This window comes from Aedes aegypti, chromosome 3 (genome assembly GCF_002204515.2).
Source record: "Aedes aegypti strain LVP_AGWG chromosome 3, AaegL5.0 Primary Assembly, whole genome shotgun sequence".
Classification (NCBI taxonomy): domain Eukaryota; kingdom Metazoa; phylum Arthropoda; class Insecta; order Diptera; family Culicidae; genus Aedes; species Aedes aegypti.
In genome coordinates, this window is record NC_035109.1 from 107,594,823 (window position 1) to 107,606,953 (window position 12,131).

The 12,131-nt window shown below is 36.1% G+C and overlaps 1 protein-coding gene across 1 annotated transcript in view; it reads left to right on the top strand.

The window, feature by feature from the left end:
- Positions 1-12,131, top strand: part of LOC5570152 (putative fatty acyl-CoA reductase CG5065) — a 52,769-nt gene that overhangs the window by 28,718 nt on the left and 11,920 nt on the right. The window contains exon 2 of the mRNA XM_001658904.2: positions 9,816-10,501. Within this exon, the coding sequence (XP_001658954.1) occupies positions 9,879-10,501 (623 nt within the window). The 5' untranslated portion in view covers positions 9,816-9,878. The remainder of the gene's footprint in view (positions 1-9,815; positions 10,502-12,131) is intronic.

Here is a 12,131-nt window from a genome sequence, read left to right on the forward strand (position 1 = left end):
TCGTATGAGATAAGTGTGATCCTGACAAATTGAGAAAAAAAAATCACACAGTTGTGAGATTTGCATCATTTTTAATGCTTTGTTTTTAATTTTATGCTTTTAAATATTGGATATATATATTAAAAAACCTGTGTTAAGAGTGAAAACCGCATTCGATGATTATTATTGTGCTACGCAGAATTATTTCAAACCAAGCTTTCTTCATTTATTGTGTGATTTTGACAAGGACGAAGAAAATTATAAGTACATAGCCATGCCGTTAAGCTCTATTCATATACGAAACCATTCAGAGGATGTCGATTCAAATTCCCTATAGAAACGTAGAATTTTTTGAGGAAACGGTTTTCTACCCGGTGTTTAGACATATGAACGTATTTGGTGAGTTTGTTAGACCACATATATTAATGTAATCTAGGCTTTTTCTGTATCATGGGGACAGGCCAATTTGTTTTCTTGTTTCAGAGAGCGAGTAATGGCGCTCAAACCAAAGCTTTTTAGCTAAGGCACTAGGTGGAAATACCTGTGTCCCATCCCTAGAATACGAACGCGCAAGGAGTGACATTAACTTTCATAGCTGCGTCACTCCCAACGATGATGAAACCATTACATTCACACTTATACCCAATTAACTATACTTACACTAAATTTCAATCCGGTCGTATCACTCGCTTATAGTGAATCCTAGACCATCACCCTTCCCTTCATCCAACTCCTTGACATCTATGAGGGCGTCGGTGAGTCGCTGGCCTCTCTTCAAGTAGGTGTCATATCATCATTTTCCTTTCCTTTCCTCGTAACGGAGAAGATGGGCGTGGCCGGCAATGGACATTGTCATGTCTTTTCATTTCTGACTTCCGATTGGATAGCTATTCCATCAAAAATAGTTCTCCATGAGCAATTGGAATAAGAGTGGTAAAGTAACTAACATGACAGTTTTCAGTATGCAATCTACGATGTACTCCGTTATCACGCAACGATTCGTGGTTAAGTCTCTCCATACAGCAGAGCGGCGAAAGTAGCGGTTAGGTTGCGAAAGTTGAAAATCTTACTTTCGTCGTTTTGTAAATCCGGAATTTAAACGTTCTAAAAGTAAAAAATCGTCCGCGAAACACGTAGGATCGATAAAGTAAATTGCCCCTTTTAGAGCCCCTCCTGGCTACACCACTGGTCCATCACCCGAAAGCCTTTGGGGTTTTTCATATTTCGACATGTAGAATCAAAAAAAAAAAAAAAATAGTCCGGTTCAAAACCCCGTGTAACACCATCGTGACCTTCCCTTGTAAGCAAAAATGGAATGGTGTTCGTATGTGACGAAGTGGCTTAAAAAGGGGATGTATATATTTTTTTAAATTCTTTCATAGTTAAGTAACTGAAGTGTTCCGACGTATTTTTGTGCATAAAAAAGTTCAGGATATTCACCGAGAAGTCTGAAAAATGAAAGTGAGCGAAACTGTCATTTAGTATGGAACGATTCATGGCGTTTTTTAACAGCATACTTGATGGCAAGATGGAGTTTGATGCGGCCAATAGTTATTTATATACTTTGGAATTTCAAGAGACTTTTAGTATTTTTTTATTTTACTCCTTGTAAAACTTTTTCATTTTTTAAGGTAGGTATTTACACCTAACTAAATTCTTCATAACATTCTGAGAAGTTCCTCTAGAAACTGTTAAAATTATCGTAGAATTCCTACAAAAAAACATCAACGATTCGATAAGGAATGCGAATAGGAACGTCTTCAAGTATTGTCTTAGACAGGTGTTCCCCAAGAAATTGCTTCAGCGATTCTTCAAGGTAATTTGCTTTAAATAGCTTTTAATATTATCCTAGAAATACCTTCAGAGCATCTTTAAAAAAGATGGCAGTTAACTAGTGAATACTCCGATAGTTGAAATTTGTTGAGAAACTTTCCCTATCAAGCTGTTCCTCCCCTATGCATAATTCCAGGATTTCATCATAGATTCCTCCAATAGATCTTAAAGTTTCCCAAAAACATATAAAGAGGTTTCGGAAACTTCTTTTGAAAAGCTTTGGCAAAATAATTCAACAATTTAACTACTATTTGTTAATTTCTTGAATCGTTTTGCCCCCTTGGAAGTTTCCCAAACCCTTTTTTTTTTTTTGGGAAACTTCAAGACCAAGTGGAAAAATCTATGATCCTGGAGTTACGTGTAGAGGGAAGAACAGCTCGAAAATTTACAGGGGACATTTCAAAACAGATTTCAACTATCGGAGTATTCACTTCAAGTGATACACGTATATAATTGAATTGAATTTAATCCTGTGTTTTCAGTAGGACATAGTCTTATGATCTTCAGCCAGGAATTATTTCAATGATGTAATAGGAATAATTTCGAAGCTTTTTAGAACTTCCTTTTATGCTTATTCAAGTTTTTTTTATCACCGGGGATTTTCTTAGCGGCTTTCAGTCTCAACGGCAATCAGAACTAAAATATTTCTTCTACGCCCAACGTTTATCATGAATACGCTAAGAACCCCAAAAATTCATCTGAATTCGAAGGGGGTTTCTTAACATATTACTTCTTGGAATACACAAATTTCTGCGTGGGATATTTTCTTTGGTGAAATGGTGGTGATCTGAAAAGAATGGTGATCTGAGAGAAATTGTTAGGTTCTTGGTATAGTTTTTGTAGTTAATTTTGAAAAAATCACAGAAGGTATGCCATAAGGAATATCTGTAAAAATGACTTAAAGGATTTTAAGAGATTTCTCATTGAAATCTCTAAAAAAATGTTAAATAAAATCCTTGAATAAATTTCATAAAGAATTTACCGAGGAATTCATCGAAGAAAAGATCGATGGAAATTAATGGAAAATTTATGACCATTCCCATAAAAACTAATGTCTTAAGAAATATCTCGAAGACATCTCAAGAAAAAAAAAAATTAAATTTGAAAGAATTCTTGGAAAAAAAAAAAGGTCGAATTGATTCCTGAAAACACATTGGCAGAAAATATTCCTTAATCAATCCTTTCCAAGTGTAATTCCTGAAAGAACTCAAAACAAAATATTTGATGACATCTATTGAGAAATTTACTGTACCGTCAAACGGGGTGACTTGCAACGGCGGGGTGACTTGCAACACATTGTAATTTACAATCAAATTTCACTATAAAACACAAAATTCAAATGAAAATTTGTTATTAATCGGTACTACAACACGTGTCACTTATAATTCATGTAGTGGCCACAATTAAAGCAGCTATTAGAAATATTTTTACAAATTGATCATAATTCTGTTAAATGCCTTTAAAACTGATACTTGATGGAGGTTCAAAATCGTGGCCTGAAAACATGATATAGATTTAATCCAGAAAACTAACACTCTGCATGTTGTTTCTACAACTAATGAGTTATAATACGACGAATTTTATTTTACGAAATTTTAGCAACAACTTTTTAATATAAATACTTTTTATAAAGATGTACCTATGCGGGGTGACTTGCAACACCTAATTTCCATGGAGTTAAGAGTTTTATAAAAGTGGAAAACTTTTGTATTAGGTTTACTTTATAATAAAATGAGTCATAATTCGTCAATCATCTTCAAACACTCGTTAAATGTACACTAAAGTCTTTTTTTACACGGTTTTTTTTGCACGCTTTATTTTTACACGGCTTTTTTTACACGCCTTTCGGAATTAACACGGTACTTTTTTTGCACAAAATTCGGAAATAACACGGTTTTTTTACTTATTTACACGGATTTCGGAATTAACACGGCTTTTTTTCCTATTCACACGGATTTCAGAATTAACACGGTACTTTTTCCACGGATTCTAGAATTACCACGGTTTATTTTAACACAAATTCCAGAATTAGCACGGTTTTTTTTTTTGCACGGAATTTTTTTGCACGGCACGGGGGACCGTGTAAAAAAAAACCTTAGTGTATTGTTGAATTAAGATATTTGGCCTTGATGATTTTACGCCTCATTTTCCCATACAAAAATTTCTCAATCATTTTCTTGAAAATAGGTAATCAAAATGCTCTTGTAATGGTTCGAATGCTTTAAATACATGAATAATAATTCTTAACAAGTGCGACTAATAAAAAATATCAACATTTTGATGGCAAAACTAAATAAGCATAGAGTGTTGCAAGTCACCCCGCATAGGTAAATTTGAAAATTTTCACCTTTTTATGATTTTTGGTATGATAAAATAATTCAATTCAATCTTCTGTCACCTCATTCTGTAGGCGGCCGACCATTAAAAGTTCATAAAGGAATTTAGATTTTTAGATGACGTTTAGGTCATGGTTTTGATTGATTGATGTTGAAAAGTGTTGCAAGTTACCCCGTTTGACGGTACATGAAGAGTTAACCATAACTCGATAATGAAGGAACCATCGAGTTAGGGAGGTATCGAGTTATTGAACACAAAATCAGTGCAACTGCGATTCTAGGGACCATCGAGGCAGCCACAAAAAAAAAACATATTTTATTATGGTTCTTATCGATATCTTTTATAATGAAATGAATAAGAAATTTGTTTAAAAATGTGTTTCAAAAATGAATAAGCAATTTGTTCAAAAATCTGACATTTATCTTGGACGCTTTCAAAATCTCACCTGAAATTTTGTAAGTATGATGTCTCGGATTTTGTTAGAATTCGATGGAAATTCAGTCTGGTGAGTAGTACTATCGGAGCCATTCAAAAATGACAGTTTAGGAATGCTTGAATTGGTGGGCAAAAGCGTAGCGATATTCAAATCAACAAAAACTAATAATTAAATCGCTTTACAGGAAAAATCAAATAAGCTTTATCGGTATCACTTAACTCCAACAGTAGCCTTTAATGCATTTGGTAGACATAAATTAGCTGATATTTGTAAAAGTTTTAATTTCTTCGCAAAACTTAACTGTTAGCTGTTCAGTGTGCCGATAACAATGTTGATTTAATTTCTTTTAGTATTGGTTTCACGTAAAAGTCTGTAACAACATTTTGATTCAAATGCCGAACACTCTGTTTATACTATCTTATTTTCCGAGCACCTTGATTCAAATTCTGAACACCACGAGTAAATCGTATTCAAATAAAAAAAATAGCAAATAAATTTATCTGAACGACCTCGAACTAGAGAATCGTTGCATTCCCAAGGTATACAATAGATAAAACACTATAAAATTAATTTCAAATGGTTACTATTGCGCAGCATTTTGATGATATATTTCAGCAAAACATTTAAATGAAATAGTTATTCAAAAACCGAGTGTTCGAAATATGAATATGTTCGGAATTGGAGACAGAACGGTATGTAACAATATTTTGATTCAAATGACGACCACCTTCAATATCGAACAGCACGAGTAAATCGTATTAAAATGAATAATTCCGCAAATCAATTTATCTGTAAAACTAACCTCCGACAAGAGAGAAATATTACAACTACCAAACTATAAAATAGATTAAAATATTTTAAAAATTGAACTCCAAGTGACTAACAATTACTGAAAATTTGATGACATACATATTTCAACGAAATTTTTCAACCAAATCGCTATACAAATACCGATTGTTCGAAATCCGAGACTAAACGGTATAAACAAAGTATAGTTCAAAAGTATTCAGCTAAATTTGAATTCATTGAAACTCATCTTAACTTCATTGAGCCAAATCTTTTAATTTTTTCATTATTCGAACAAGTAGTTCACTTGATGGCTTGAAGTTTTCATTCAATTTTGGTGAGATTATCATCCCATACAACCAGAAGTCGCATAAGAATTAACGTTAAAAATCGTTTTAAAAGACACCAACACGTTAATGCTTCCAGTGGACGATTATGTCCTTTGAAGGAAGCATCACACTAGACAACGAACTAGCATGCAACGCTCAGTGGTACAGTAGAAATACGTTCCTGACGAAAAGTTTTCCTACTGAAGCGGGAATCGAACCCACACTCCTTGACTGGATGCGGCTAAATGCTAGGTAACACTAACCGCACGGCCACGAAGCCCGATTGGTGGCTAGTTTCCTCGCATTGAATACTATTTTATGAGTCTTCAGTGTAGCTTATTTTGTTCCGTATAAACGTACAAAGTAAGTCAAATCAATCCGTGGCAGCTGTCAAGTCAACTTTATTATTATATTTGTAGTCTCGTAAGGATACAGATTAATTCGTAATAGAATCTATGGCAGAGAGGCTTGCTGATTTGGTTAGCAGACTGCCTATGTATCAGGCGTAAGGAAAGGCGTGCTATAATGATGAAAGAATGGAAGCGTAGGGAAACGGTTTATTTTTGTCCGTCTCGGGTTCTAGCAATGAACTGTGATAGATCAACTGTGATATATTAAGAGTGGTAGCTAGAAGCAAGTGAAAGATACAACTACAAAGTACGAGGAAAGGGACGGGCCTGGGATTGAACCCGTGACCTTCTGATTATGAAGCAGAAGCGGTAGCCATTAGCCATCAGTATATGTCAATTTTCGTCATATAAAATATGCACATATATCGCCTATACTTTTCTACGTATTAGACCTTCTGGCCGACATCTTATACGGAATCTTTGTATTGCTATGTGCGTTTGAAATGCAAATATCAAATGCGGGAACATTAAATGCGGTAATATTTTCAACAAGGAATGCGAAGTCAAAGATTGATTTTTATTGCAAGGTTGGCGGTGATATGGACTATGGTATCCTTTGGTTACTTTGTGTTACCGCATTTGAAGCCCAGTTAGGATTGATTTGCACGTCAAACGCAAACAGCAATACATATAAGCATCGCATAACGCAAAAAAGATTTCGTTATACGTATATTCTGGTTGTCTGGGGCGTAACCAGTTCTTGAAATTTTCTATTCGCCAGACCAAGGTTTCTAGAAGGGAGGTTGTTCAATGTATGAAATCGCTCATTCAGCCATCTTGGAAGCGCATGTGACAACTGGATAGTTTGTTTTGATAAGACAGACTAGCATGGCATGCAATAGAACTAATTATTTGACAATAGGTCAAACACATTCAAGGAAATCACCCAACAGTCTTAATTGAAGAATATTGATTTTAGACGTTTTCTATGAGTTATCTTCTATGATTTGCCCTGGAGAATGTTTCATTTGTTTTAAATGCATATATAATGCATATGGTTCGGTATGCTTCCCAGCGTTTCCGCAAGAGTTCCTTTAACAATACGCTTAGAGTGCACGTTCCTCAGCAGTTGATAACTTGGTTGAAAACAAGGTTCAGAATCCATCCAGAATTACGCTGCTAAAATATTATTGCAAGCCTTCCAATTAACAACAAATGCACTATGAGTTAGACTTGGAATTCAATGAAGTTTCACGAAGGGAACATCAAAGATCCGCTAGAATAAGTTCTGAAATATATAAGATTTCAATGTTACATAATTTATATGATAAATACTTTGAAGAAATCACTTCTCTAGTTAAACTTCTCAGCAAAGAACGGGAATGCTGTTGTGCGAGAAATTTTCACTTGTGTTATAATAGTAGTTTACGGAACAAGTTGCAGAATGATGATTTTTACAGCACGCGTCGTAAATTTATCCTACGAGGCTTGCCGAGTAGGATAATTACGACGAGTGCTGTAAAAATCGAGTTCTGCAACGAGTTACGTACAACATTTTTTGCAATTTCGTAGAAGATCACTTGACGGTATCAGAAATTATATCGGAATGCATTAACCATCATTTTACGATTTCTGATTTTTTTTTGTAATGATTCATTACGCAACTCAAAACAGTTGCGTTATGAGAAAGCGTTGCGTAATGAATCATTACAGCACTGGTTTCAGTTGCGTAATGACTATTCCCGCACTCCATACTTCAGTGCAGGAAAGAAGGCCGTTTCATGACAGATTAGCGTGATGAAAAACAGCCTATTACGATGAGAAATTGCAAAAAAAAAACAAATAAGCCCTAGCAACTGAGTTTCCAAGTGATTAAGGCGAAGTAGGCCGTCATTGAGATTTGTATCCGTCATTGATGATTGTTGCTAATTCATCTAACGATTTTGAATCAAAGAAAATCAGTTGGTTTTGCACTGATACAGCTGAAAAAGTATCAGCATACTTCATGCATGTTAGCGCGTACAGTGATACTTTCTCAAGTCAATATAAACTATCAAGACTGAGTTATATCACTTTGAAAAGCAAGCTGAAAAGTCATCATTGTTGCCAAAACGAATGACGGGCTACTTAGCCTTAAATGTACACGGCAACGCGGATCTACTCAAATCTGAGTTGTTTCAACGCAAAACCGTAGTTGAGCCCAATAACCCAAATATGGCTAAACTTCCAAGGCCTCCATTAGGTACTTTGCCTCTAAAGCCCTAAGAAAAATTTACTTAAATTTGGTTTGATTCAACGTAAAGTTGAGTTCATTCAACCCAAGCTTGAGAATAATACATTTACCCAAATTTAGCTTATTGGGCCAAACTACCCCCATTAGGTAGGTGCAGCTCTCTCTATTTTTGACAACATTAGTGCGGAAGAGAGAGAATACCGAGAGATTTTGGGTTGAGAGAATAATCGATATACAGTCGACTCTCCACATCTCGATGTTCTACTTCTCGATATCTTTCCCTATGTCGATGATTTCATAAGTCCCTTCAGTCTGCATACATGTTCACTCCCCATATCTCGATATCTTACATACAACATTTCAACATCTAATCCAATTTCTCTCTCGCCGTTCCCTTACGGTACCTATCCATCTAGTATTCATTGCTTTCTTCTCCATGCTCCCTCTTACTTCGAGCAAAATGGACCGATATGCCGATAAACAAATTCACAATATCTCGATATCCTCCTTATCTCGATATCTCCATATCTCGATGTGTTTCTGTTGATTTTTCATTCTCAATTTTCTCTCCGTATGTCGATATGACCAATATCGAAGGTTACTAGATCAAAGTTTTGGGATTCAAAACAAATTAGGAGCGCAAAATGACGTTTGTTTATGTATTACTTTCTTGGCAACGGAGTGTTTTTCAATCTAGTATTCATCAAAAATTTGTTCTTTGTCTCGATCTCTCCCTATCTCGATGACCCCTTCGATATCGAGATGTGGAGAGGCGACTGTACTTAATTTTGGGTAAAGTCAACTCAAAAATTAGGTAAACTGTTTTTTCCGTGTAGCCCCTGTACACAAACTCGCCAGCTGTCACTTCCTCCTCCTGTACCACATCCCGCATGCTTAGATTGATGTACCTAGCATTACAGGTACCTTGCACAAGACTGTGTAGCGACTGTAACAAAATCCAAAGATTTCAGTGCCTTATATAAGGCATTGCACTGTTTTGATTTTGCTTGGAATTTTTACTTTTACTGACCTTATTATTTGCATATTTTATGAACGAGTGAACATGAGGGGGGGCAGAGCCCTATGGCTATGCCATCAAAATTCCTACAATACGTTTTCAAAATTGCCTTCCAAATAAAACGATTGTTATATTTTGATAATTCACTATCCAAAAATCGGCGCATTTGATCAAAATGATGTATATCTATATTTACGCTAGACGAAAGTAGTAGTAATTATTATTATTAGCTTTATTTACGAGACTTTCAGCCCGCGGCTGGTTCGTCTCAGCGTAAGTAGTAATGTGAACATTGAAGCCATCAAACAAAATAAAGCTTTTTAAATAATAAATTATATTTTAATCGTTCGCGCCACTCGTTCCCCACTTCACAAAGTTAATTGCCCACACTTGCCCTTGATGTGGGTCTGAGTTGGTGTATTTGGAGGACACTCACGCGCCCACAGCAGCTCTTGCTTCCAATGTCTTCCTTCCAGTAATTTTCCTTTTTCTTTCTTATCCTTCCTCACAACAGCTCCCATCCTAGCGAGGTGACCTACATTTGCAGTGCGCCTCGGCTGGCGGCGTATGGGCAAAGATGGAGCAAATCATGTCCCCGCACCACCACCAGCACCACTACCGGAGCATCCCGGACACTTACGCCGGACGGTCCCTGTTCATAACCGGTGCAACGGGTTTCATGGGTAAAGTCCTTGTTGAAAAGTTGCTGCGCGATTGCGGTGATGTCAAGAGCATCTACTTGTTGATTCGTACTAAGAAGGGCATCGATGCCGCCCAACGGAGGGATGACTACCTCAAGCATCTGGTGTTCGACCGGATCCGAGAGACAAACCGTGCTCAGCTGGACAAGGTCAAGTTGATCCGAGGTGATATCTTGATGGACGGGTTGGAAATTGGCGAATCGGATCGGAACCAATTGATCGAAAATGTGGAAATTATCTTCCACTGTGCTGCCAATGTGAGGTTCGATCAGGAGCTGAAACAGGCCATCAACTTCAACACAAACGGAACGCTACGGGTGCTAAAGCTGGCAGAGCAGATGAAGAGACTGATGGCATTCGTGCACGTGTCCACTGCGTATTGCCAGTGCAACGAGGAAGTGGTCGAGGAGAGGTCCTATCCGGCTCCGCACAATCCACTGGGGATTTCCAAGCTGGCCGATCTGGTCGAGAGCGATGTGCTGGATTTGGTCACGCCTAGGTAGGTATTTAATCGTTGGGTGTGAGTCATCGGGCGATGGGACACGACTCAATTAATTATAACTTAATCACAGTGATCAACTGTTCAGTATTACAGATGTTTGCATTTAAGTTGCATGGATAGCTGTTATTAGTTAAACATACTTATTGCATAAGCGGAAAGAGGCTCCCAGGCAATTTAAAATATTAATCTGTAATAAAGTATTTTAGCGCGAATTAAAAAACAACCATCAATTATCGCTGAGAAATGATGCCACTAATTTTCTATCACGCTGTGTAATTTTGTTTCGTTGATAACACTGCGGAACAGGTTTTTGTCTCAAGCACCAAAATATCGCTATTTACTTAATAAAAGGTTGCTGAATCCATTGCCGTTTTCATAAATATTATAGAACGTCTAGTTTTTGAAGTGTTGACTGTTAAAAATGCAAAATTTGGCTGTTTCCCAATGTAAGCCAACTTACATGCAAGTTTGCCAGCTTGTATGGCAATATATTTGCTTAATTTGCCACAGAATTTAAACTTTCTGAGTATTATTGTCTTTCCATCAAAGTTCATAGTACTTCCGATGCTCAAAATTTATTTTTTGTGAGTTCAGGAAACTATTGTATTTTTTCATATAAGAGAAACGAAGAATTTTGTATGGAGACTGCAAACTTGTTGAAAAAATCGATAAAATCTAAATTTTATCGGGCCATTTCAACTGAATTATATCTGAACTGAAAGTTTAAGTTCTATTTTGCATGCAATGAAACCAGTGTTTTATGCAACTTTGGCGGCCTGTAGCTAAAAATTGTGACGTGCTGGAATGTTTCGGTAGATGGCATCAGAATAAGAGGCCATACTTTGATCCTTGAGACACTCAATAATGTCATTTTTGTTACGCTGCACACAAGAGTTATTTGACTAAATCATGGCCAAAATTATGTTTTCCTCTAAATGATCTGCTCATACTTTAATATTGACTAAAAAACTGTTATAACTTAATTAGGATTAATTTCGAACCGTTTCTGGACAATTATCCAAACATCAGTTAGTATTCGTATCGGAAAAGAAATGCCGTTGAAGACAAACAATTTTGGAGTACATTTTGGATGACCAATCGTTCGAATATTCTAGTAACAGATGGAAAATATATTTGTACGGCATAAGTTGATGCGCCTCTAGCTCGTGAAGAGGGTAAGCAATCGATGAATAATTAGAATTTTAACAGTTATTGGATATTCCAGCTCAAAAATATTTTTTGTAGGTATGGTCAGAAATTCATTTTCAGATATTCTTTTTCCTCTAAAAGAATACAATGCAATATTGCATTTGGAATTCATTCAGAAAATCAAATTTCCTCTTAAAGGAATAATAAAATTGACTAGTATGTTTTATCTGAAACGCTTTCTCCATGCCTTTTGCAAAAAATATGTATGCCTCATTTGTACAAAAAATATCATCCAAAAATTTCAAGATATCACGAACGGATTATTTTGACTCTCGATATTTTGTAAATGTGAATCGCATCAACAAAATGAGGAGTCAGCCTAAGCCCATCAGTCTTAAAATTTTAATGAAGGAGTAGACGACTTTTCATAAGAATTCCTTCATAACACTGCAAAACATGTTTTTGTCTCAAGCACCAA